Source organism: Uloborus diversus, chromosome 6 (genome assembly GCF_026930045.1).
Source record: "Uloborus diversus isolate 005 chromosome 6, Udiv.v.3.1, whole genome shotgun sequence".
Classification (NCBI taxonomy): domain Eukaryota; kingdom Metazoa; phylum Arthropoda; class Arachnida; order Araneae; family Uloboridae; genus Uloborus; species Uloborus diversus.
Window position 1 is genome coordinate 71999693 of NC_072736.1, and position 25147 is coordinate 72024839.

The window sequence follows — 25147 nt, forward strand, 5'->3', positions numbered from 1 at the left end:
AACTAATTTATGCAGCTGAGTTACATGGGAATTAAATGCTTCATTAAAAATTTCAATTTGTATGCAGGAGTTTTTCTTCGTAAACCAAATTTTTGGACAATAATGCAGTCGAAAAGAAAATGTTCAAAATATAGTGCAATAATTGACTTAAATGCAGTAAATTACAATTTTTTGCAGAACTAAAAAAGAACACAAGTTTTGTAATATAAGTGTATGATCATCAACTTCTTGTTCTTTAATCTATGATTTAAAAAATAATTTTTGTTAGAACATCATGTGAAAACTCATTTGCAAAAATCATTTTAAAAAAATTAAGCTTTTTTTTTTTTTTTGCACCTATTAATTGCACATTTAATAACATTCCTTTAAGTTACAAATGGAACTGAAATTAGTTGTCTTGGTAGTGTTGTGAATTTCCTTTCATGGCTCTACCAACTGTTACAAAAGGAAATTTTTATGTAATAGGGTTATTGGCATTTTATTTTAAGTAAAGTATTTTTTAAATGAATATTTTGAAGGTAAGTATTGTCAAATACTCAATAATTAAACTTCTTTAATATTTATATTTATGCATTACAAATATGGTAGTAAATACAAATTGATTAGATTACACCCCTTTAGCTTTACATAGTTTTGGACAGTTTCGGACACTTTTGGACAGTTTTACAGTTTTGGACGGTAAAAACCACCTGTCCTGTCCTAAACCAGTTTTGGACAGTCCAAAACCCAACCCTGCTTTGCATCCGTCATGGGAATAAGATTTTTTGCATTTATGACACTTATGCCTTGTAAAGAGCCAAAGAAATTTAAGTCACATTATATTTTTATTAAAATCATTAAATTACAAAGTTTTAACAAAATTCTTGCCCTTTAAAAGTGTGGAATGTCAAAAAGTTAAGTACGAAATCACGGGCTGAAATTAATGTTTGTTTCCACTATTTTAAGTGTTTTAATTCATACTTAATGTGTATAGTTGGCAGAGTTAGGGGGGGGGTGGTTTAAGTTAGATTTTTTTTTAATTAAAACAATTTTTAGACATTAATTACATAACATTTATAAATTAACAGTTTATTCGATAGATGAAAGAGCAACTTCATAGCTAAACAGTGGTACCTCTATTTCCTAGAATGATAATTTATATATTTTTTAAAAGAAAAATTCTTAAATTTATTCAGTTTTCTTAGTTTATCAGCTTAGAGTCACACAATAGTTTTGAAATTGTCTATAAAATGTTTATCCACTTGAAGATTAATATAATTTGTACAATTTTACAAAAGGATCCTTAATATTTTAAATTGAATTTTCTGTATTTCAATCTTATATGAGTAACTTTATGTTCTTAAAGTTTGCCAAAATCAAAAACAAACTTCACTGAAAATTGTTTCTTGTGTTTAAAGTTTATCCTTTTGTACCCTGTAAATATTTCAATAATTTTGATAGTTGAAAATTATTTTGGCCCCTACTACTTTCAGTCGGCTTATTATAATTCTTTTTTTAACATTTTTTTTTTTTTTAAATTAATAGTTTTTTTTTTTTTTTTTTTTGAGAAAACATTAATTTTTAATCAATTTCATTTATTTTATTATTCAATTTCAAAAAAAAATAGTTCAATGGTACCCCTCACCCTACCCCCATATTTGAATTTGATTCTGAGTCGGCTCAAGCCTAAGAAGCTGTAAATGCATATTTTACATTAAATTTAGTATGTTTGTGCATTTAATGTATTGTATCATGGGTGCAAGACCTTCCGTCTCAGGACAGATGATTAAAATTGCCACCGGCTCCATTGCTGGTAGCAACGACCTTGGTTGTGCATAAAAGTCGATATAAGTACGCAATAAACTTATTATTGCGTACTATATTGCGTACTATATTGCATACTATTATTGCGTACCCAATTAGTCATCACTAGAATGAAGTATTTTGTTATCTACGGAACCAAACCCCTATTTTAACACTAGTATTAGGTCTGAATTTACGCGGCATTTCCGTTTAACGTAACCCCCACGTAAAACGAGGGTTTACTGTATAACCAGACTTAGATAAAACGAAAAGCTTTCTGCGAACATAAATCCTAACCGGAAAATTTTCTGCAAATAATAATTTTGCCTAACTCACCCTTGAATTAAAAATTAAATTTATATTCAAATATGAAAGAGACAAAAAAAAGTGCTTTAAATCATTTAATTTTTTTTTTACAATAACATTGCTTATTTTTCACCAACTGAAGAAAACTGCCAAAACCATTATTTTTTTTACACAAGTGCTTTAAAAGGCTTTTGGAGAAAGGCTTTAACAGAAATAAATTCTGGGATTTTCTTAAAAATTCCCTTAAAAAAATTTTTTTTTTGTAATGAACGTTATCAGTTTGAAAAAAATTTTCTGCGAAGCCAAAACTTTTCTGCAAACGCCGCTCGCGCGTTCGTCTATATTATGCAAGACTGTGTATAACCAAATAATTAGTAGATCAGTGTGTAGAAAATGATTACCAAATTTGGCAACTTTTTGCTAATTTCACTTTTTTTGTGAATCACACTTGACTAATTAAAAGAATATCTAAGTAGCAATTATTGTATCACCTTAATAAAAGATTTGTGGATAAAAAATTCAGGGAATGTGTGATAAATATTCAGTTATTTTTGGCTGATTTTAAATAGCGTTTTGGTTATTTTATAAACTTTGTCTGACAACCCTGGTCTTATGAACTAAGTAGAAAACAAAAAATCTAAGTTCTCAGATAAGATTTAATTATCCATAGTGATTGACTAAGTGTGTTGATTGAAATCTGAGGTACCAACCATTCTTATTTTGATCTATTTTATTTCAATTCTTTGTAATAAGGGAAAAAGTTTTTTTTTAAATGTGCCTTTAAAATATATATATATATTATTTTGTTAAATAAACTTTGGTTAAAGCTTAAAAAAAAAGCCGTAAGCTGAACAACTTTTTTTTTGTGAAACTGAAATCCAAGAACCCAATACCCTTTTATAGCATGAGAATATAAAATTATGCCCGAAAAAATCGTTTTTTTTAGTGTTTATTTGAAAGGATTAAACTAAAATCTAAAAACTTGATTTTTGAATGTTTAGGAAAATTTTCCTTGCATCTAAATCCACTTTTCTTCAAATAAGTTATGTGTATTTCATGTTAATTTAAAATTTTCTGTTTAATTTTCAGATCTTTAAAATATTGTATGAAGATCAGTTACAATGGCACGGAAGACCAGTCAAGCTGCGAAAAAAGACTCCGCTACAGAAAGCAAGAGTGAAGGAGTAAGTTTTTTTTCTGCATTTAGATGTATTTTTAATAGTAAATTTGAAATGCAGGAAAACATCTCTTTCTCTTTGTGAAATTTATTGTTTTTATAACTTTTTGCCATAAAGGATTTAAATTTTTAAGAACCTCTTACGATATATTTCTGTAGACCCATTTGTCTATTATTCTTTAAATCAGTCAAAAGTTTTGCGTAGTAGATTCTTTGAACACAGGAAGTTCCTATCACACCACCTAATATCAGGGTAGCCATTGCTGTACTGAAGTGACTCACTTTTTCAGCGATCCCGGCAGTCATTTCATACCAAAAGTTTAAGGGGAAAATTCTTGCGCTGCATTTTAAACTGTGCAGGATTTCTCAACTTTGCGCGCGATTCGCACAATTCTGAGCCCTATTTCAAACCCTGTTAGTGAATACATAAACCAGGACTCGAAATTAACAGTGGTCTGCTGTCTAGACAAAAAAATATATACATCTAACCAGCGGAATATAAGTTTTATTAGTCCTGGGGACCAGTAAAGTTTTGTTCCTGTTTTCCTTTAAAAAAATTAAGCATCCCCATATTTTGCTATTTTATTTACAATGTTTAGGATTTTCAGAGCTTCCCCCAGAATTAAAAAAGGGCCGGGGGCTGTTTTTTTCAAAAAGGGCACTTTTTTGAGACTAGGGCATTTTTTCGGAATTAAAAGGCATGTTATCGCTTCAAGGCATCTGTGAATGTAGTCGTAGGATATATACTGTACTTCCTGGGTTCAAATGTCTTACCGTTGCAACAATAAAAACTTTGAACCATTCATGGATTACTTCCTAAAATGATTGAATAGTTTTTAAGCATTTAAAAAAAATATGATAAATTATTCCTTCAGCTGTTACGAGCTGTAGCTTAAACTCTTAAATCCAAAAGTAATAATTGCTCTTGGAGTAACCACCACCATAAGGAAACAAAAACCAATAAACAGCCATTTTGAAAGCACTTGGTACTTATTTTCGGATCATTCCACGTTAAATCAACACAATTTGGAACAATTTTAGGACGGACTGTCACAGAGCTGGATGAAACTTGGTACATTAAGAGTTTAACCTTAGTTATGAATGAAAATGCTGAAAAATGTTTTTTCTTTCATCTCGTTCAAAAGTTATTAATTATTAATTTTTCAAGTTTTTGTTAAAAAATGCTACACTTTGAGATGGTTAATCCTAATTTTCTCAGAAACTATAAAAAATACAAGCTTAAAATTGGTTTTAAAGTTCTTTTAATCTGCTGTAATTTGATGTGCAACTTGATAAAAATCAAAAAAAAAAATAAATAAATAAATCTAATTTAATTTTTTATTTTTTAAAAACACAATTTTAAAATTTTGAAAAAATTTTACAAAGTTACTTTGTGTTATCCTCTCACATCTCACCAAGTTTCATAATGGGATCTTAATGGGATCAGTAGATACAGGGAGGACAAGTGTCACATGTATGAGAAAGTATGGGTTATTGTGCTGAATAAATTTATCTGCTTAAAAAGATGAAATAACTCAAAGTGTTATATTATGATTAAATCTGCTTTTTATATGTTCACTATTTCAGTAAATTTTTGTTCTAAAAATGAAGTTTCTTCTTAATTTCATTTGTTCTGAGAAATAACTAATTCGTAAAAATATTATCATCTAAATCTCATTTTACTAAAAGAAAAAATTTTAATGAAGGAAAGAAAGAGAACTCACTCATTTCACCCCCTTTGTTAACAAAATGCAGGGGCGCCCGCCAAGGGGGGATCATAGCGCATTATGTGCCATTGAAATGGAGGGGGATATTCTAGTTTCTGTGGGGTTGTCTTTGCAATGTTTATGGGGATGACCCCTTATTCTTAGAGGGGACACCCCTGCCAAATGAATCAGGCTAGGGGTGGCTATTGAGAATGAGATGTTTGTTAAATAACTCCTGGGTTTGTTTGAGGTGGCAGTAGTTTGACTTTTTCAAAAACTATAGTTTTGCAAGATGAAAAACAATCTTATCACTGGAACTGAAGTCAAGCCAAGCTTTTGTTGTCAAAAATTAAAACAAAATTCAACACCACTGCTTCATAATAATCTCGGAATGTCTTGAGCACAAAAAAGTTGCTGTTCACCTATTTTAAGAAAAGTTAATATTTTTTTCTTTTTTTAATCAAAATTGGAAAATGGGTTTGCCTTTTTTTTTTAATTTCTCCGATTTATCAGTTGCACTGTAGAAAAATAAGAACTTTTTAACTCTATGCTGCCATGAAAGAGATTTTGGTATTAAGCCTGAGTGGCATTTTTCTGCCACTGCTCATGGCAGAAGCCCATGTAATGGTGTGTGTGGTAAACTCAAAAGAGAAGCAGCAAGGGCAAGTCTTCAAATGCCATACGAAAACCAAATTACGACACCTATGCAACTGTACCAAAGGGCAAAATCTGATCTCTCTATGAGCATACACTTCAGTTTCACCAACCCAAAATGAATATATTGAAAATGCAGAACAACTCCTTTGTTGTTTCTAGCAAGCAATGCCAATACCATGTATACTCAAAAGCTGCATACTTTTATTCCCTCCAGCTGTGAAGCAAGGGTGAGTGCGAAAGCATTTTCATTTTCTCCATCATCAACTGAATATTCTGTCATCTCAACTGGAGAAAGGGTTATTTTGACGACGATGAAACGTCAAAATGGATATGCCATTTCATATATGCTATAAAAAGTTATGTTTTGGCCAAAAATGAAGAGAATGAAATGAAAGTCACTTTCCTCCACTCACCAGGACCTTCTTCATTGTCATATTCATCAGTAGCAGACATTCGTTGAATACCTTGTTCGGACATTAATTGCATTTTAAATCCCATCACGCCAACAGGCTAGACATATACTCTACCAGCTGAAGAAAAGAACAAAATTGTACAGATTTCGCAGCTTAGAGACTAAAAAATTCCGATAAACGTAGAGCAACGCTGATGTTCTTTTTCTAAAAAATGATAGTTAATATGATTTATTTTTAAAATATTCATTTTTTAATTATTATATTTCATTAAATTTTTATGTAAGTGTAAGTCACTAGAAGGTTTTACATTGCTATTAGCAGTTTATTTATAGTTTGCTGGGCTGGTTTTTATAACTTAGAATAATATTTGATTGATTTATCAGAAAGCCATTCATCCAAAATGTGAAAATTTGGATGTATAAGTGAAGCTTATCCTCTCTGTATCAACTGATCCCATTATGAAACTTGGTGAGATGTGAGAGGATAACAGAAAGTAATTTTGAGATTTTTTTCAGAATTTTAAAATTGTCTGTTTTTGAGAATAAGACCAATTTTAACATTTTAAGTTTGTATCTTTTATAGTTTCTAAAAAAATTAATTTGCTGCGGACAAAAAAAAGCCTTAAAAATCGGTGTGGATTTCGGACGTTGGCAGATGTCAGGTCAGTGGATTTGTTGCACTTCACTGCACCTGCTCCCGGTAGCAGAAACTGCAAGACATGCATCTCAGAAATACAACTTTTCAAAGATTGTTTAGAGATCGTTTTTTGACCGGAAAGGCAATGGGTTGTTTCAGCATTTCAGCAAGAAACATAGTCACCATATTTGATTATTCACAAGATCAAAGTAGATAAGATGCTTAAGTGCCTATTTTTAGGATTTTTATTTTTAAATTATTTTTTTGCAGTAAATTCAAAAATTTATATCTTAATTTTCGGCGTAGTCGCCATGTTTGGTCATTCCCAAGATGTTGCAGGGTGGCGACAGATCAGGGAAAAGTCAGGGAATTTTGAAAAAATAACAAAAAATCAGGGAAAATTGATTTTATGAAGAAAATTTTTTTTTTTACTTTACAAAATTAAGTACTCTAATTCCCTACACATTTTCTGCCAATTATCTGTTCTAAAAAAAAAGTAAAATTAATGAGGTGCGATTTTACACTGCCGCATATTTGTGCGTCTTTGGTTGTTTATTTTACCTAGCTTGAAATTTCCCTTTACGCTTTCAATGCTACGTAAAATAAACAACCATACAGGCAAAGAGGAAGCCTTCATTAATGCCTTAGCTTCTTTGGCTTTATTCCATTGTCTCGAAGTAATTAAGTACTGTAATCCCGATTTCAAGAAGAAATCTTTGGTTTTTGAATTAATACTATAAAAGCTTAAAAGTTATTACTTCTTCATATTTTTAATTTAATTGCTAAAATTGAACTTTCAATAAAAAAAAACTTTGTTTTTTGCCGTTATAAAGAGTAATTTTAATAGTTTCTTAAAATTCTTATGCTAAGATGTTTCTGGAAGTTTTTTTTTTTTTTTTTTTTTTTTTCCTCAAATTTTCTATAATCTGTCCATGTATAAAAATTTAATATACTGTTTTGTAGGTCCCCCCCCCCCCCCAAAAAAAAACAAAAATTGTCTTGGCTTTTTTTTAAAACCATTTTATTAAAAAAGTAGCATCTTTTTAAAATATATCTTTAGTTCATCAATTTTACACAATTTAAAATGTTTAAAATACTGCATTTTATACAAACATACAATGGATTTCAAGTGGAGCAAAGATAGAAAAACATTATCATTGGTAACGTAAATCAGGGAAATTTGGTGACCTTAATCAGGGAAAAGTCAGGGAACTTTTTTTCACAGTTCTTGTCGCCACCCTGTGTTGGTATGCAAGACTCTAAGTGCCTACATTTTCATAAACGGGAAAATTGGATGTTTATTGCGGTGCAAACTATTGAAAATTATGCAAAATGTGCCATTTTTTTCCAGATAATTCTTAATTATTGTCTTGAAAAATGCAAAATCTTATGTTAGAATAATATCTTATCTTCATTGCTTTAGAGTCGAATGTGCTAAAAACTGACGATTTCATCTAAATTGTAGTTTTTAAGGATTTTGAATTTATTTCTACTTTTATATAACAAATTCAAAAATCTCTTTATATCATGCATTTTTCGCATAGACGCCATGTTTGGTCATTCACAAGATGGAAATATACGAGACGATTACTTGCCTAAGTTTCAGAGAACAGAATTTTACGTTTACCTCAATACAAACTATTGAAGATTACATAAAATGTACAATAAATCATGTTTCTTTTTAAATGATTTTCATTAAAAATGTGAATTATTACCTGCACAATTGTGTTTGCTTTGAAAGCTTTGCCATAAGCTAAAACATTCATCTAAAATGCAGTTTCCTGCCATCTTCTCATTTACTAATTTATTTATTCATTTTTTGAAAAAAAATTCAGAAACCTATTTTAACTTAAATTTTCCCGAAAGAAATTATTCAATACATATTTAAATAAATATGTATTGAATAATTGCTTTTCATAGTGCGCAGAGTTCTATTTATTTTTATGAAAGTAGTGAAAACTGCTCATCCCCCTTTTTTTTATATTTTCTGTAACAGTGGTGACCACTAAGTTTTTCAGGTCTAACGGCCCCTAGCCAGTTGGAAAATTTCTGAATCTTGACCTTTACTTATGTATATTTTATGAAAACTCAAAATAAAACTGATAATAATGCTGCAGATTGTTTTTAACTGCCCAAAATAGTTTCGCAGACTGACTAGAAAGTTTCTGCTACTGGGCACCTGTTTAATTCTAATTCAAAATGTAAAAGCACTATTAAAAACTTGAATTTGAATAAAAGATTATAAAATGCAGGGCTAACATAATGTTTATTTGGCTGGAAGAGAAGAGTTAGAATTATCTTAAAAGGCATGTCAATTGGACAAAACTCTTCCCTTGTAATGAAGCGATCAGGAGGAAGGATGACAGCAAGTATTCTTTGCTGGAAATTAGTGTAAACAGCGCCCCACTGTTGGATAACAGGCGGTACAAACCCTGAAGCAAGGAGAAAGGAAGTGATTCTGAGAATTCAGTAGTAGCTTATCAATAGTGTTCTCAAAGTGAAAGGTCCTTGGAAGAACATTGTTTAGTCTCTAGAATGCATAGGCCACTTTTCAGCCCTTGTAGTAATTGATAATGGAAGGCATGTTTTTCTCTTAGTCAGCTCAATGGAAATCCTAGTTGGGAGGAGAGGGGGAGGGCGTATATTCCCTATTTTCACTTAGAAGGAAGGTATTGTAGGAAAACAAGGGGAGGGGACACTGGCTTTCTTCCTTTTTCAAGGAAGAATCTTAAATCAAAAGGGTGCCAGTTCATGAACAAAGTCAATCAGAGGGCCGTTTTACCGATAAAATGGCAAGTTGGCGTTCTAAGAATCAAAGGGCAAGTTGGGCGCTTTCTAAGAATCAAGGGACAAGTTGGATGCTTTCTAAGAATCAAGGGCCAAGTTAGGTGCAACGCCCTCCCACCCAAACTTGAGCTAAGGAAATGATAACTTAAGAAATTAATGCAGCATTATTATTTATAGTTTTTGCCGCCTCCCCCAAAACAGCAGCGCAGATACAATTTTCTTGCCTCAATTCCCTGAACAGTATTGCTAAACAGCCTTGTTACTAAATATTATTCTGCTTTCTTCTACGAATTTCCTGAAACAAATTTCTTTCTGCAGTTATATAATACTTGAAAGTCGCCCGTCAAGGTTTGATGGGGGAAAATTGCTTCTACTCTTGTCATTTGAATGACGCAATTGCCTGTTTGGTGATATTTTGATAGTTGAAATTTTAACCTTAACACCAGTGAATCAACCATAAACTCTGGTAGATAGCATTAATTGTTTTTGTTTCTTCATTCCCTGAAATGACACAGTCTTACCAGTAAAACTGTTAAGTTACTGTATTGAGTTCAGCCTTGTCACAATAAAGCCTTTCCCTGCATGTTAAACATTACCAAAACATATTATCAAATTATCATGCCTTGGCATGAGTTTCATTGTTGAAACACGCGATTACTTGATCATCGACTATTATTTATATGAGAATTCTTCAATATTAAATATATGTAACCCTCTTGCAGTAACACAAGCTGTAGGTGTTAATAGAAATGTTAACATCTATGTTTTTTGTCTTCATACCTTTTAGATCTAACTCCCAGTTAGAGCAATATGTTAATTTTTCAAAGAAATATTTTTCTTTGAAAAATTAACATGCTGATAACTTATTACTGATTTTTTCTTTCTCAATTTGGATTTTTTGTTGATTAAATTGTTTTTAAATTTTTTAGCCAACGCCTCGGAGATCTGGTCGAGCTGTTGCAAAAGCAGAACCAATTGAGCAGAGCCAGAGTCGTAAGGAAGCATCTAGATCTCGTAGAAGTTCTACTGCAGCTCAAACAGCTGCTTCAGTTGCAGATTCAAAAACACCTAAGGGTCGTACTCAAATAGAAAGTACTCCTCCTTCGGAAGGACGTTCTAGAAGCAATAGGGAAAGTGGTGAATCACCTGCCACTAGAGTCAAGTCGGCTCGGAGGAGCGCAAGTCATATTAATTATAAAGAAAGTGATGGAGAAGAAGAAACGGCAACTCCTAAGTATGATGAAAACTTTGATAGTGCTGAAGAATTGGAAGGATCAGAATCCGATGAAAATTCCAAACCTAAAGGTAGGAATCGATCTGTGAAGACTGCTGCCAAAAGCAATGAAGTAAAGGAAATACCAAGAAGTTCAGGTCGTCGCAAAGGTAGGACAACTAAAAAAAAATCAGATGAAGAGAGTGAAGTTGCAGAAGTTTCAGATAGTGGTGAAAATGTTGAAACTGAAAATTCACCAGGAAACAAAAAAGTTGGTAAAACTCCAGCGAAGGCAAAAGAGCCTCAAAAATCAGCCAGAGGTCGAAGAGCTAAAGTGGAACCAGATGCTAAAATAAAGCCTGTTGTTGAAGAGAAAGCAAAACCTTCTCGTAGAAGTGCAAGAGCATCCTCTAGCAAAGAAGAAACTCCCAAAAAAAGACCATCTCGTAGCGTACAAGCTAAAAAGTATACAGAAGAAGATGAAGAAGAAGAAATAGAAGAAATAGATGATTCAAAAGTGGATGCAAGTAAATCAGATACTGCAGTGCCTGGGAAACGTAAAAGAAGCACATCAGTTGAACCCAACAAACGTTTAAAAAAAGATGTTTCGGAATCAGAAGCTGAAATCAAAGAAACAGATGATGTTGAAAATGTTAAAGAAGAAAAGGAAATAAAAGATGGCTCTGAGTCTGAAAAAGAAAAAGATGAAAGTGAAGTAAAAAAAGAAACTAATGAAGAACCTATGGAAGTTGATGAAGTGCAATCTAATGAAGTAGATGCTTCAGAAGTAAGTGAAAAGCCTGTTACTCCTGTAGAAGAGTTAAAGGATTCTAAAACAGAAACAAATGTAACTGAAGAAAAAATGGATAATCAAGAAGATAAAGAAAATGATACATCTTTAAAAGAAAAAGTAGCTACATCTGTTGAACAAGAAAATGATGACAGTGCTGAGCACGTAGATGAAAATTTGCGCAACTCTGACTCTGAGCAAGAAAGCCGAGCTGATCAGTCCCTTTCTTCTGGTCTAGAAGACTCACAAGAAGCAAAAGAGGATAAAACTAATGAGCCTTCATCAGAAAGTAAAACAGTTGAAGAGACAAGTTCTACTCATGAAAAAGTTGAGTTAGCATCAGAGCCCTCTAAAAATTCCCAGCAAACAGATGAAAATTCAAAAGAACCGAAAACTGCTGCTACTGAGAAATGTTCAAAAGAAGAAACTGATAAAGGTTCAAAAGAAAGTGTTTCAAAGACGGAAAATGCTCTTGAAAATTCAAAGAAAGAATCTATTCATGCAACAAATGAAAATTCTGTTTCAGATGAGAAGAAAGCTACCACCAATGAAACTGCTATCATCAGTTCACCCAACTCTGTGCATTCCAAACAGTCAGAACCATCGCTTAATGGTCCCGAAAAGAGCTCTTTAGTTCCAAATTCTGCACCAATCATTCACAGCAATTTAAATACTAACTTTGAAAGTGCAGAAAATCCTTCTTCAAAAGCTAATGGTGAACATGATAACATGCATACCAATGCAATTTCTCCTAAAAAGGATCAGTATTTTCCGTTACCTGGTCGTAAATACATTCTGAATCCCAAAATGAATGAAGCTTTAAGACAGTCTATAAAAGATAAAACCTTTACCTGTGCTTCTTTCAATTTAAGCACTTCCAGCTCGGAAGTCTGCTTGCAAAAAGATAAACTGTTGAATGAATTAAAATACCTTGATGCTAATATCATTTGCATTCAACAAATTTCAAAAACTTTCTATAATGGTGCACTTGAACCTAATCTTCGTGGTCTTGGTTTTAATGGAGTATTTTGCCAGCCTGAAGAAAGTTTGAAAGGATTAGCAACATTCTACAAAACATCTCTTTTTAAACTGAACAAACATTGTGAAACATCTTTGAAACATCTCATTGAGAAGGTAATATTTTAAAGAAAATATTGTAACAATGTAACTTAATATTCATGTTTTAATATAATATTTCTTCCTAAAACTTTATTATTATGTATTTCATTGAAAATTTACCAGATCCTCACTGGAGCTCAAAATTTATTTCAAGCGGTGGTGCTAAAATCATATTTTGACAAACATAAAATCATTAGGAATCGTTGTCAAAGTCAGTGAATGATCTTCCTTTAGTCGAGTACTAAAAACTGCATGTGAAAATTTTATTTGGGCATGTGTTTAAGCAAACATGCCCAGCAGGGCATGTAAATTTTTTGAGATTTTTCTAGCCTTGATTTTAAACTCCTTTCAGTGGCATAATTATTGAAAGAAAGAAAAATACGAAGGGATGGCTAATAGACCTTTAAAGGGCTCTGGTTGTAATCCTTTCACGAAATAAAGGAATTCCATTTTTCTCTGGTTAACTTTCAGAAACGGTAGGGGAGTTTAGTGATAGTACTACCTTTGGAACTCATTATGTTTGAAAAATTGGGTCATTTTCAAGCATTCTACGTTTTTACGGGCTACAGCGCATCAGCGGAACTTATGTTTTTATGATTTTCTTAAGAATGGCACCCATGCATTTAAACACCCAATTATCAAGATATACGAGGATATTTCAAAAAATAAAGATACAATGGCTTGCATTCCTTTAAAAAAACATTAATTTATGAAACGTCAGTTACTTCTTATTAACTGGATTATTAATTATTTTTCAACATAATTACCCCCGTTATCCAAACATTTGTTAAGTTGGGGCACAAGCTTTTGTATACCACTGTCATAGAAGTTTGCCGCCTGTAGTCAGAACCATATTTAAACTTCATCTTTAATCCCGTCATCGTAGTGGAATGATTTTCTACCAAGATGTGGCTTCAGGTAAAGGAATAAAAGGAAGTCGCTGGACTTAAGGTCCGGGCATCAGAGATCACAAATGGCTGACCATAATGTCCTCATAAACAGAAACAATTTATTTTTGAATATCCACGGGTCGTTGAACTTTTGCATGAAGAAAACGTATGACGGGGCACACTTCGCATTTGGCAAAATTCTGAATTGGCACAGCCATTTTAAACACGACCTACTTGAACCAGAATCAAGGTAGCAATGCCGAACTACCGCAATGAGAAGGTTAAAGTTTAACTCCTGTGTTGCCAACTTGCTCGCCAAAACTTTTCTTTTCCTCTGGCATACGATGTATCTTGACTTTTCGAAATTCCCTCATATTTGCACATACTACAGCTCAAATATTTTCAATTAATGTAAATTTCAGCATGTTTATCACCATACTATTTTTCTTTATCTTTTCAGGAACTTGAAGCTTCACCTTTGGAACCAAATGACAGAGCTGCAGTCAGGGCACATATGAAAAGATGTGGTAGCGTTCTTCTTACGAATATTACGACAATTCCTGGAACACATGCTATTACAGTCGCAAATGTGCAGGTTCCTGCTACAGACCTTAGCTTGCAGACACTACAGGTTCTTTTCTTACAAGTTTTTTGTGTGATAATTTGTAAAATTTATAATGTTGTAGAGCTAGCAGCGATTCTCAAGCGGTGATCCTGCATAGCAGCACCGTTTCACCGAAAAAATTGACCAATCCTCAGAGATTTCTGCTCGTCCTCCTTCAGAAAATTTACTTGCTATACAATGTATAAAAAAACTAAAAATCTTTTTTTTAAGTAAATTTTGTGACAGATTTTCATCGTTTTCTACGATTTTTCTCGGATATTTATTTATTTATTTATATTTGTTATGATAATTACTTGCCTTTTCTTCCAAATATCTTTTGTGACAGTTCTTTATTACCGAGACCAGTTTTATCTATTTATTGTAAAAATTGGGGCAAAATTTCCAAGATCTGCAACTTTATCTTATTATTATTATTGACTTGAAAAGTGAAAAAACCTCAAAACAATCCACGAAAATTTTTCAAAAATTGGTTTTGCCGATCCGAGAGTGGAAAAAAGTTGAGAAATGCTGATCTTGAGTACAAAACTTGATATTTTAGCACTGATTCATCTCTACATAGTATAAAATGAAGTCCCCAAAAAAGCGTCTGTGTGTTTGAACTCGCAAAACTCGAGAACTACCCTGTCGATTGCACTGAAATTTTCACAGTTTGTTCCTTTAAGCCCTGAAAACGTTTGCAGACCATTTCAAATAAAATTCCATGAGTAGTTCCTTTTTTATTTCAATTTACGTCCAAGTTTCACACAAATTCTCAAATATGAGGGTGAAAAATTACTTGCACATATTAATATTACATATCGTTAGAAAGGGTATAATTTTCCGCGTTCGACACAATTTGTTTCAATGCTCTAACTTTATTACGGTGGGAGTTATTTGCGTTTTTAGCTCGAATTTTTTTAGGCTTAGCTGAAATTTAGGCACTACTTTCTTCGTTAAATAAATCAATAAAAAGTAAAGGAATTGTCCGACAGCTTTCTTTTTGACGCCATTGGAAAAAGTGACCTTTTTTACTCCAGATCTGACTCGACCAATGGTCGAAAAAATAAGTTTTTATCTCAAAAGGAAAAAAAAGTTACAAGCCTTTTTAAACCAAGTTTAAGAAATCTCGATTCCATTCAAATTGTGAACCATTTTCTTTCGCATTTTAATTCCTTAAACTTATTTTATTTTGTGTTTCCATGGTTACGCATTTTAAATCCATCTTTCTGGATTAAATTTCTTAAAAGTATTTTAATATCTGTCGTCATTGTTTGGAAGGGAAATCATGATGTTTTTTTATTTATTTTTTACACCTGATTGTTGAATATGCGTCACTTGAGACAATTTATATTTTCAAGGTAGACCAGACAAAGCCGGGCAACGCATTTAGTAAGAAATAATTTAAATTTATTTTGAAATTATTTTTTGTTAAGTTTAAAATATTCTTTCACAAAATCTTGTTTAATAATGTTTTTTATGAAGAGATAGAAAAAGGAATAACAAGTTGAGCAATACACTTGGATTTCATTTCTTCTAACCCATTTGTGACAGGCCAATGATAGATGGATCAAGATTGAATTAATTTTTCTAAAACTCCCTGCTTTTTTTAAGTGGTTTATAACTTTTTTACTTTAGATATAATCAGTAAATTTTAAAACAGGATTTGTATAATCTTCACAAATCTTGAGAAGTTCTTGGGGAAAAGTTTCTTTCAAGTGCTTCAAAACCTTGAAGAAATTTTAAAGGCTAATAACTTTTTAGAAACTTATTGAATTATGGGTAAAGCATTTCAGAAATGTTTTATCAATATCATTTTCTTAATATGTTGTCAATATAGCCTAACGCATGCATCATAACAAATTCTGTCGCTTGTTGATGATCGTGAGATTTCATTACTTTTCCTTCTTCTATATGTTTGCAGGGATCGCGCAAAGGATTTCGAGTTGTTCGCCAGTAAATTAGCCAAATTTTTAAAGTGTTAGCCAAATTTCTAGAGTCTTAGTCCAAGACTAACTTTTACTCATTTTAATGTATTTTTGTCTGCAGAAATATTTAATCAGAGTTAAGTATAACTTAATTTTTGACTTTTTTGAGGATAAGGACAGGTATATCCAGGAATTTTTGTCCGCTTTTAGGAATTTTGTGAGAAAAAAATGCAAATTAAGTGCAGTTTTTCCACAATCATATGTAATTTTTCAAAGGGAAAATGGCTAAAAACTTAAAGTAATATTTATCATTCTTAAAAATATGAGAGTAGAAATAAAAGCTTTTAATAAAGTAAAGACTGCATTCCTATCTTACTCCGATGTTTCAGACATCAAACACAACACAATGAAACTAACGCGCCATTCAACAAAGCATCTGCCTACAATTTCTACTCGGTAGCAACGCTGCGCCCTCGATATCCAATCAGCGAGAGGCAACGTCATCAGGGTTGGCAAAAACCCGGGTTTTTTTTTTTTTTTAAAAGCCCATGGACCCAGGGTTTTTTGGGTTTTTTTTTAAATAAAACCCAAAAAAAACCAACTAAAGCTGGGTTTTTTAAAAGAAATGTGGGTTTTTTTGTCTTTTTTTAGGGGAAAGGTGGGGTACTCGTTGCATATTGTAGCATAAGTATATGGACAAAGCACAAAAATTGTCTTGATAAAAAAAAAGCTGGAAAATTCAGCGTTTTCTGAAGAAGGTATAAAAGACGACAAAATTCAAGAAAGGTGAAGTTTCAGATTTTTTTAGTTTCCATGATTACCAACAGTTAAGGCAAAGTTACTTCTTGAGTGATAAAATCTGTTTATTTGTGCGTTTTTAATTTCGACAGTTTTTTTTTTTTTTTTTTTTTTGTATTTTACTTTATTATATTTCATTTTGTTATGCAAAACTACTATAGAACCTCAAGTAGTTTAAATCCCTTTTTACTGAATTCCAGCTTAATCAAGACATTTCTTTGAATTTTATGTTGCCTGTTTTTCTATTTCTGTGTACAGAGTAAGAAATATTAAACTTTTTCGTAAGATAATGAAAATACTGTACATCCTATTCCGTTTTCTGTCCGACCATTTGTAAAACCTGTTAATTTCTATTAAATATACCTTGTTTATTCGAGTTTTGTGACGTGTTGGTTTGCAGAAAATAATTCACATGAGAGCCTTTTAACTAAAGAAGTATCCTTTGTACAATCATCAGATATTGAGAAAATCTGACGTGACAGGACTTAGTCAAGATAATTTGAGTTTATTATTGACCAGTTGAAGGAAAAAAGTTAAATATATTTATTTAAAATCTTTGAAGCATTTTTTAATGCCCTTAAGAGTTAAGAAATACTATTAAAGTTCAAAATTCATTTTTTATGTCCATTGCCTATTGTGAAGAAGAAATAAAAAAGAAGTTTAAATTGTAAAAGTATTTAAATTAATTATTTTTTTAAAAAAAGTTCTCGGAAAATTTTAAAAAACCCAAAAGTGGGCTAAATAATGGGTTTTTTTAAATGGGTTTTTTCAAAAAAAAAACATTGGGTCCAATCCGGCCAACCCTGAATGTCATCCTTCCAACGATCTGATGGACGGTAACGCTCTGATCCGATTCTAACGCTCGTGCGCGCACCTCATTCTGCTCGGAGTGATCTGAGGATAAAACAACTTTTTTTTGCTAAATTTGCGATTTTATCGCATTTGGCGCATTGGGGAATGCTTAACACGGTCCTTGGTTTGGATTTTTTAACAGTCTGAAGTTAGTTTTACTTATGCTATCTCACAATGTTTAATTTTAGTAAATTAGCTGCGTCGCCCGACTTTGTACAGTCTACCTTAAAAATAAAAGTAATGTCAAATGACGCTTGTTGAACAAAAAAGAAAATAAGTCAGTAAAATTTTGCAGCAGATTGCGGAAAAATAACCAAAAAGAAAATCTTTTAAATCTCCCGATTACAGAAAAACCCTCAAAACAAAAGCCAGAATTTTGTTTGTTCATATTTGAGACAAAAGGGCAACAGATCATTCTTCTCGATGATTTTCTTCACCTTACAAATTTTAATAAAAGTATCGTTACTGAAAGTTGAGATGAAGCAATGAATAATAAATAATAATTTGAATGGAGGAAATCCTTTGAAAAATAGGGATTTTATGTCGAAACAAAACCTAAGTATCATAATTAATAGTTTTTTATAGATATTCTTTAATTATTATTGGAGGATTATGTTAAATAGCCAAACATAAAGACAGGAAAATTACGAATCTATCGATACCTGGTTTGATGGTCAGTTAGTTCACTGCCGTTAGGGAGAAGTAACTCGGACATAGGTTCACACATAGAGGCATAGGTACATTCATAGATATATGTGCTTAGTTTTTAATTATGTCAGATAATATATTTTTAAAGCCATATCAACATTCAACTTATTCAATCTTCGCTGAAAATTACTTTTCCTGTTTGAGATTTCAATTCTTGCATTTTGTAAATATTTTGATATTTTTGATGATTAGAAGTTGTTTTGATATAGAATCAAAAGAACTTGCAGAAATCACAATAGTTACCATCAAAAGTCGTCTCTTAGTCCATCATGATGTTTATTTATTTATTAATTTATTTATTTTATTTTATTTTATTTATTTATTTATTTATTTTTTTTCAGGTTTCTTGTTTGGGTAGAGAACTTTTTAGAATAAATGGAGGAACCAATAGACCATTATTAATTGCTGGTGAGCTTAATATAAAAGAATCAGAAGCTGCGTACCAGTTACTAAGAGACGGGTATCTTAGCAATGAAATGATAGAAGAACTTATGAGAAGAAAAGATGTTGTTATACCAGGAAAAGAGGTAACTATTTCTATACACTTTCAAAATCAATACTTGATTGAGTTATTCATTTAAACTTCATCAAAAAATCTAATTCAGAAAAATATATCTATCGTAATTTTCAACAAGTGCAACTTTTTTTTCTTAGAGTTTCTTTCAGGAGAAAATTCTTATTACCTCCCACCAGCAGAGCCGGCCTTAAACCGATTAGAGCAAAAGAGCCCAATGGGGCCCCCGCGCCAGCAGGGGCCCTGCTCAAAAAAAAGAAATATTAATTTGAATTTTGACATCTTGAATTCAAATTATGTTTTTCGCAATCACGAGTGTGTGTATGTAGGCATGTGTGTTTGTGTGTGGGGGGGGGGTGTTTGTGTGTACAGGGTATGTGTGTTTGTGTCTGTGTGCTGGCATAAGTGTGGGGGGTATGTGTATGTGTGTGTAGGCATATGTGTTTGTGTCTGTGTGTAGGCAGGAATGTGTGGGTAGTTGTGTGAATGTGTGTGTATGTATGCATATGTATGTTGGCATATGTGTTTGTATCTGTGTGCAGGCATGAATGTGGGTAGTTGTGTGTATGTGTGTGTATGTATGCATGTGTGTTTTGTGTGTGTATGTGTTTGTGTGTATAGGTGTATGTGTGTGTAGGTGTATGTGTGTGTATGTGTATGTGTGCGTGCGTGTGTGTGCAGTTGTGTATGTATGCGCGTGTGTGTAGGACATGGATGCAACCTGGAGACGGCTTTCGCTATAGGTGCAGCATCGTGAGGAGCCCGCCTGTCCACAGTGATGGTGCAGAGGGTGGCGGTGGGAAAATAAAATGATAAGACATCAAAAACAGTCAAATGAAAGCAATAAGCAATCATGATTGCTCAAAAAAAAATCGCTCGCAAAAAATAACTAAGAAAATAAAGAAAATAAAAAGTTCAAATGAACTTAACTGATAATAATCATAATATACTTAACTGATATTTAAGCTGGGGGTTTGGAGCTACTTTCAGTGTGATTAAGGAAGTAGGGGGGCGTTCCCTGAGAGTTTTAGCATCCCTATTAAAGTAAGCAAATATCTGTCCCTAGAAACCTATCTGAAACTAGTACTATCAGATAAATTTTCAGAAGAAAAAAATAAAACATACACAAATCCATATCTAAGGCCGTACCCGCTGTACCCTATAACTTTCGGTCAAGAGAAAGGAACTAGGTAGTGGGAACCAAAGTACAAATTTTTAATGATTATCAGCAATTAATACGGGCCCCTATCCCAGGATCTTACTATCACATTGGCAATGCGTAAACTTACCAATGAGACTCCGAAATTTCAGGACTCTCCAAAGCTATCTTTTTAATTTATTTTATTTATGTATCTACTTTTATTATTTTTTTACTTTCTTCATTTGTGTTGATAAAAAATCTTAAAACTCGGCAGTAATGACATTTTTTTTAATACACAATTAACACTAACTTAGGTGCAATTCTGAAAAATAAACCAACATAAGATACTTCAAATACTACGTGCTTTTATTAGGGTAATACATCTCCATAACAATTCTATAAAGCAAATTGCAATTAATCTTCTAACGTTTCTACATATATCCTGGAAATAGGTTTTTAAATCTTCAAGCCCAAAAAATTTCTTGGGGCAGCCACTAAACACTGACATATCTCCTAACGTGACTGAAAAGATGCGTTTTTTAAATTCAATTTCAAAAAATTCAGAAGGAGGCTACTCAAATGCCCATACCCTTACCTCAACTTTATCACAAAAAAACTGAGTAAAATTACATCATTCAGTTTCGGTTTTAAAGGATTTCCAAGGAAGGGAAGGAGGGTGGTGAAATTTATGAATTTTTCAAAGAAAATTGATAAATTTCACCACCCTCCTCCCCTTCTTCTCCTCTAACGTCTCCAAAGCAGGGGCGTGCACAGAAATTTTGGGGCCGTCACAAATGACTTTTCCGGGCCCCCCTTCCATATTGCTTACCCCTATATTTCACCCCTAGTTTAAAAAATATTGGGCCCCCTTCAAGCTCGGGCCTGGGCCAACAGGTGTCCCATCTCTCGCCCCCACCCCTGTGCACGCCCCTGCTCCAAAGGCAGCCTAAAATAGTGTTTTTAAGATTTAAATTTCAAAATATTTTCTGGTAAAGGCCTCTGAAATCAGCACAATAGCTTAAAATTTCCGTTTTAGAAAATACTACTACGAGTGAACCCTCGAACCCTTCTTTCTCATGGATAGCATAAAATTGATTTCAGTTTCGAAAAAAATTAAGGGGAGAATCTTCCCTTTCCCTCGATCGTTTCCAAACAGAGCCTAAAATTGAATTTTTAACACTTCAATATCGAAAAAATTTCGAAGAGTCACTGAATCTCCTAATGTCACCAATTGTAGTCTAAAATTGCGCCTTAAAGTCCTCTGTAAGAGATCAACAAATTCCTTTCATCTCCATTTTCATCAACATCACCTTGGGACTAAAATTTCGGAAAAAAAAAACTGAGAGGAGCCGTCAATTCCCTATCATTACCAAAATTAATCTAAAGTTATCTTAAATTTTAAAAATAATTCGGTAGACGGGGAACCTCCGCCTTCCTCCTTTCCCTTCATTTTACACAGAATTGTCCAAATTTGAGATTTTAGACGTCAGCTTTGAAGACTCTTCCGGGGACCGTGGGTGGTTTAACGATCCCCCACCCCAAACCTTGTCTCCATACTAAAACTGTTTTTTTTAAACTTCAATTTCCAAAAAAAGCTCCCCCGTTCCCTGCAATTCCGTTCCACTTCTGACATCCCAAAGACGGCTGATTTTTTGCATGTAGTCTAAAATTCCTTTAGTTAGAACTGATAAATTTTGGTGCATTTTCTTTTTCCGTCTAAGCTGTAAATTGCGTAGGCGACTCGTACGAGAGGGGGAGGGGGGAGGCAACCGCCCGCTCACTTCTAATAGTGAAGGGAATTGCCCCCTCACTTCTCATTTTCTCAAAGTTGCACAATAATGATCGATACAAAAATGATTTTTTATAGGTGGATTGATTTATTCCACGAAAATAAAATTCTAATTAAATGGACTTTTCTAGAGTTATTTTACGATAATCGAACTTTGAATTGGAAGAAGAAAGTCTACGGTGGCCATCCGTCCCGGTTTTGGAGGCCATATTCCACATTTTTTGGAAAATATTTAATCAGTCATGTTAAAATCCCACAATATTGTCCAATTTTACCAAAAAAAAAAGGAACAAGAAATCAGCAGCCGGGGCGCCGTTCCCTAACCCCCACACTTCTTTTCACCCCCCCCCCCCCCCCACTTTTCTCGTGCACCAAACGCATGTGATTGAGCATAAATATTCTCAGAGCTATTTTTCTTACGTTCTTAAAATTTACACTTACTTTTGTGGTCATTCATTCATTCATTTCTTTAATAATGAAAAAAAAAAGATGCAAAAATCAAATGTGATGTAGAAATTTGAAGGAAGACGGACAATTGCGACAGTTTCGAATCCTTGCCCGAATCGGAAAAATCGGTCGGCACTTGTCGAATTTGTATCACCGTTCTATAAAGGGCCCCGCCAGATCTCTCCAATCGGGCCCCGCATCTGCTAAGGCCGGCTCTGCCCACCAGTACACTTTTCCAAACACTTACCTAACACACTATTTTTAAAGTACAGTTTTCAAAATTGTAGGCCTAAAATAACTTCTTTTTTTTTCCTTAACATAAATTTGATTTTAGAGTTTAAAAAGGTTGAAAGAGTTCAACATTTCTCAATGTAATTAGTTAAGTGTAAGTTAATCATCCTTTGAAAGTTTTTATTATGGTAATACAGTAGGGGTGCCCACCTAGGGGGGGTCATGGCACGGACTGCAGCATTGGAATTTTTAGGGGGGGGGGGGGGTTTGAGAGGTATTTGTCATTTTGGGTGGGGGCTCTTTGCAATATTTTGGGTTACTGATATTTGCCTCTTAGGGGTGGGTAGGCACCCTTTAGTACGGGATGTTTATAAATTTAAGTTACAGGGTGTTTTAGTTTTAATTCTTTATAGTATAAAACTTACAAGTAATTCATGCATTGAATGTGAAAGAGCAAATGAAATAGTTTAACCTAAAAGTTTAGAAATGTTGAATGTGTGAGCCCCATTTGCAACACGACACACATCTAATCCATAGGCAAGTTCTTATTTATACCGAATACCAACTAAATATTCAGCTCATCTCCATTTATAAGGACACATTTTTAATTTTTCTCACAAGCATGTGTTTTGTACAATTTTCAAAACAAAAATGTAAAAAATACATATTTTACATATAATACATATTTTGGCGTATCTGGCTTTCATATTGTTACAAATTCTGTAAATAGTAATTATTTTTATGATTAATTAGTTGTAATCTGCCTAAATTCAGCATTTATTCCGTTATTCTTCATCTAGAATTATTGTAGTAACTTAACCTGTAAATAGCTTTTTGTAATGTACATACAACTCCTTAACACTCGACTGAAGTATTCGGTCCCCTCATTTGTGAATGGAAAGAAATGAGAAAATGGTAGAACGGTGTAGGATTTTCTAGAGATTTCTTCGCCCGGTATAAAGCGCCGGGCGTCTTGTGAATGGGGGAGTTGGTTCGCTTTCTAACTGGGAGTTTCGTTTCTTGTTGTGCTTCGCGCTGTGTTATTGCGTATTTTGGTGTAAATACGTGTTTTACCATTGAGTTTACGGTGTTAATTGATATTTGCCTAATTACTATGGTTAATTTAGCAGTTGTTAATGATATTTCTTGCACATAATTGTAAATAAATCTCCTGTGTTTTCTCAAGAACTGTGTTATCATTTAAAGAAAGTTTGAAGTTGTATCATGAACTCTTATCAATATCAGCTTGTATTTCTTTTGTTGGAAGAAATTTCATAAAACTGATGTTGGTATAAAAAAAAAGACGGTTTTAGTTCTAGGTTTTAGTCTTTTGCCTGTTTGCCTCAGTTTTTCTAGTAATCAATTGCTTTGATTAAATTTCCTTAAAAGTTTGACTCTTTTATTTTTTCCTTTTTTAAAAATAGAACCCAAAGTACATCGTCAAAAAGAGAAAAAAAAAATGTGTGTTACATGCTTACATTTGAATAAACATTTTAAAGTGCTATATTAAGTGATATGTTTTTCAGAATGCTTCATTGATTAACCTTCTGTGGAAATCTTTTCAACACCCGTCCTCAAATTTAAGCAGCTGTTACCAAACAGTATTGGTAAGTCTTCATGTTATTGTTTTATTCATATAGTTCTGTATGACTATTTTTAAATGAATAATTATAACATTGTAGTACTTAGTGAAATTCTGACAAAGGATTATTCAGAATAGTCTCTTTGTTTCAACAAATTTCAAAGGACTCCCTAGAAATCCTTCTGAATTGTGTTGATGTTACAACTTGTTAAAAAATATAAAGGAAAAAATTCTATAAACAGTTTGTATGCTTTTCAAAAACTTAAAAAAGTGCTTGGGAGAAAAAGTTCTTTTTCAAGTGCTTGAAAATCTGGAAAAAAAAAAAAATTAAAGTAACATAGTGCTTGAATTTTTTATTAACTCATTGAATAGTGCTTAAAATTTTTGAAAAACTTTTAAACAGCTTAATTTTTTCAACATGTGTTTGAAATGCTTTACACTTGCAGCAAGAAAAATTTCTTCCTGTGTTTGAGATTTCAATCCGTTTCAATCTTGTTAATATTTTTGGAAAGTTATATATATGCATGCAATCTTAGATTAGCTCATTTTGGATTTCATTTCAAGAAATAATTTTTTTTTTGGGGGGGGGGGGAATACGCTAAAATCAAAAATGACGTTATTTCAACATGGAATTTCGAACTTCGGATTTTTTTTTTTTTTTTTTTGATTCGGCCTATTACACAAGGCTGACACACTTTCAGGTTTAAGCCGGTACAGGTTGCCTTTGTTCAAATTAAATGAAAATTTTTTTACAATTGTTTTGACCTCAATGAAAAAATGTAAGAGGATGTGCGATTTTAAAAATAGACTTTCATTTTTTTGGGACACCCTAATACCCACACACACACACACACACACACACACACACACAAAACTGTTTACATCGGTGGTGCCCAATCTTTCTCTACCCGAGGGCCGCACCTCATATTAAAATGGTTCTCGTGGACCAGAACACATAAAACTTTAAAATATTTTTTAAAAATTTAAATAACATGGGGAAATATAGAAGAGGAAGGAAAATCAAAAATCAGTAGTTGTCTTCATTATTACTTGACACTTCTTTCATAAATGTATCTCTTT

General features: G+C 32.8%; 1 protein-coding gene across 2 annotated transcripts in view; it reads left to right on the forward strand.

Moving 5' to 3' along the window:
- Positions 1 to 25147, forward strand: part of LOC129223804 (neurofilament heavy polypeptide-like) — a 43143-nt gene that overhangs the window by 12224 nt on the left and 5772 nt on the right. For both annotated transcript variants that reach the window (XM_054858160.1, XM_054858161.1), the window contains exons 2-6: positions 3178 to 3272; positions 10394 to 12601; positions 13937 to 14107; positions 18705 to 18890; positions 24012 to 24092. In XM_054858160.1, the coding sequence (XP_054714135.1) occupies positions 3210 to 3272; positions 10394 to 12601; positions 13937 to 14107; positions 18705 to 18890; positions 24012 to 24092 (2709 nt within the window). In that variant the 5' untranslated portion in view covers positions 3178 to 3209. The remainder of the gene's footprint in view (positions 1 to 3177; positions 3273 to 10393; positions 12602 to 13936; positions 14108 to 18704; positions 18891 to 24011; positions 24093 to 25147) is intronic.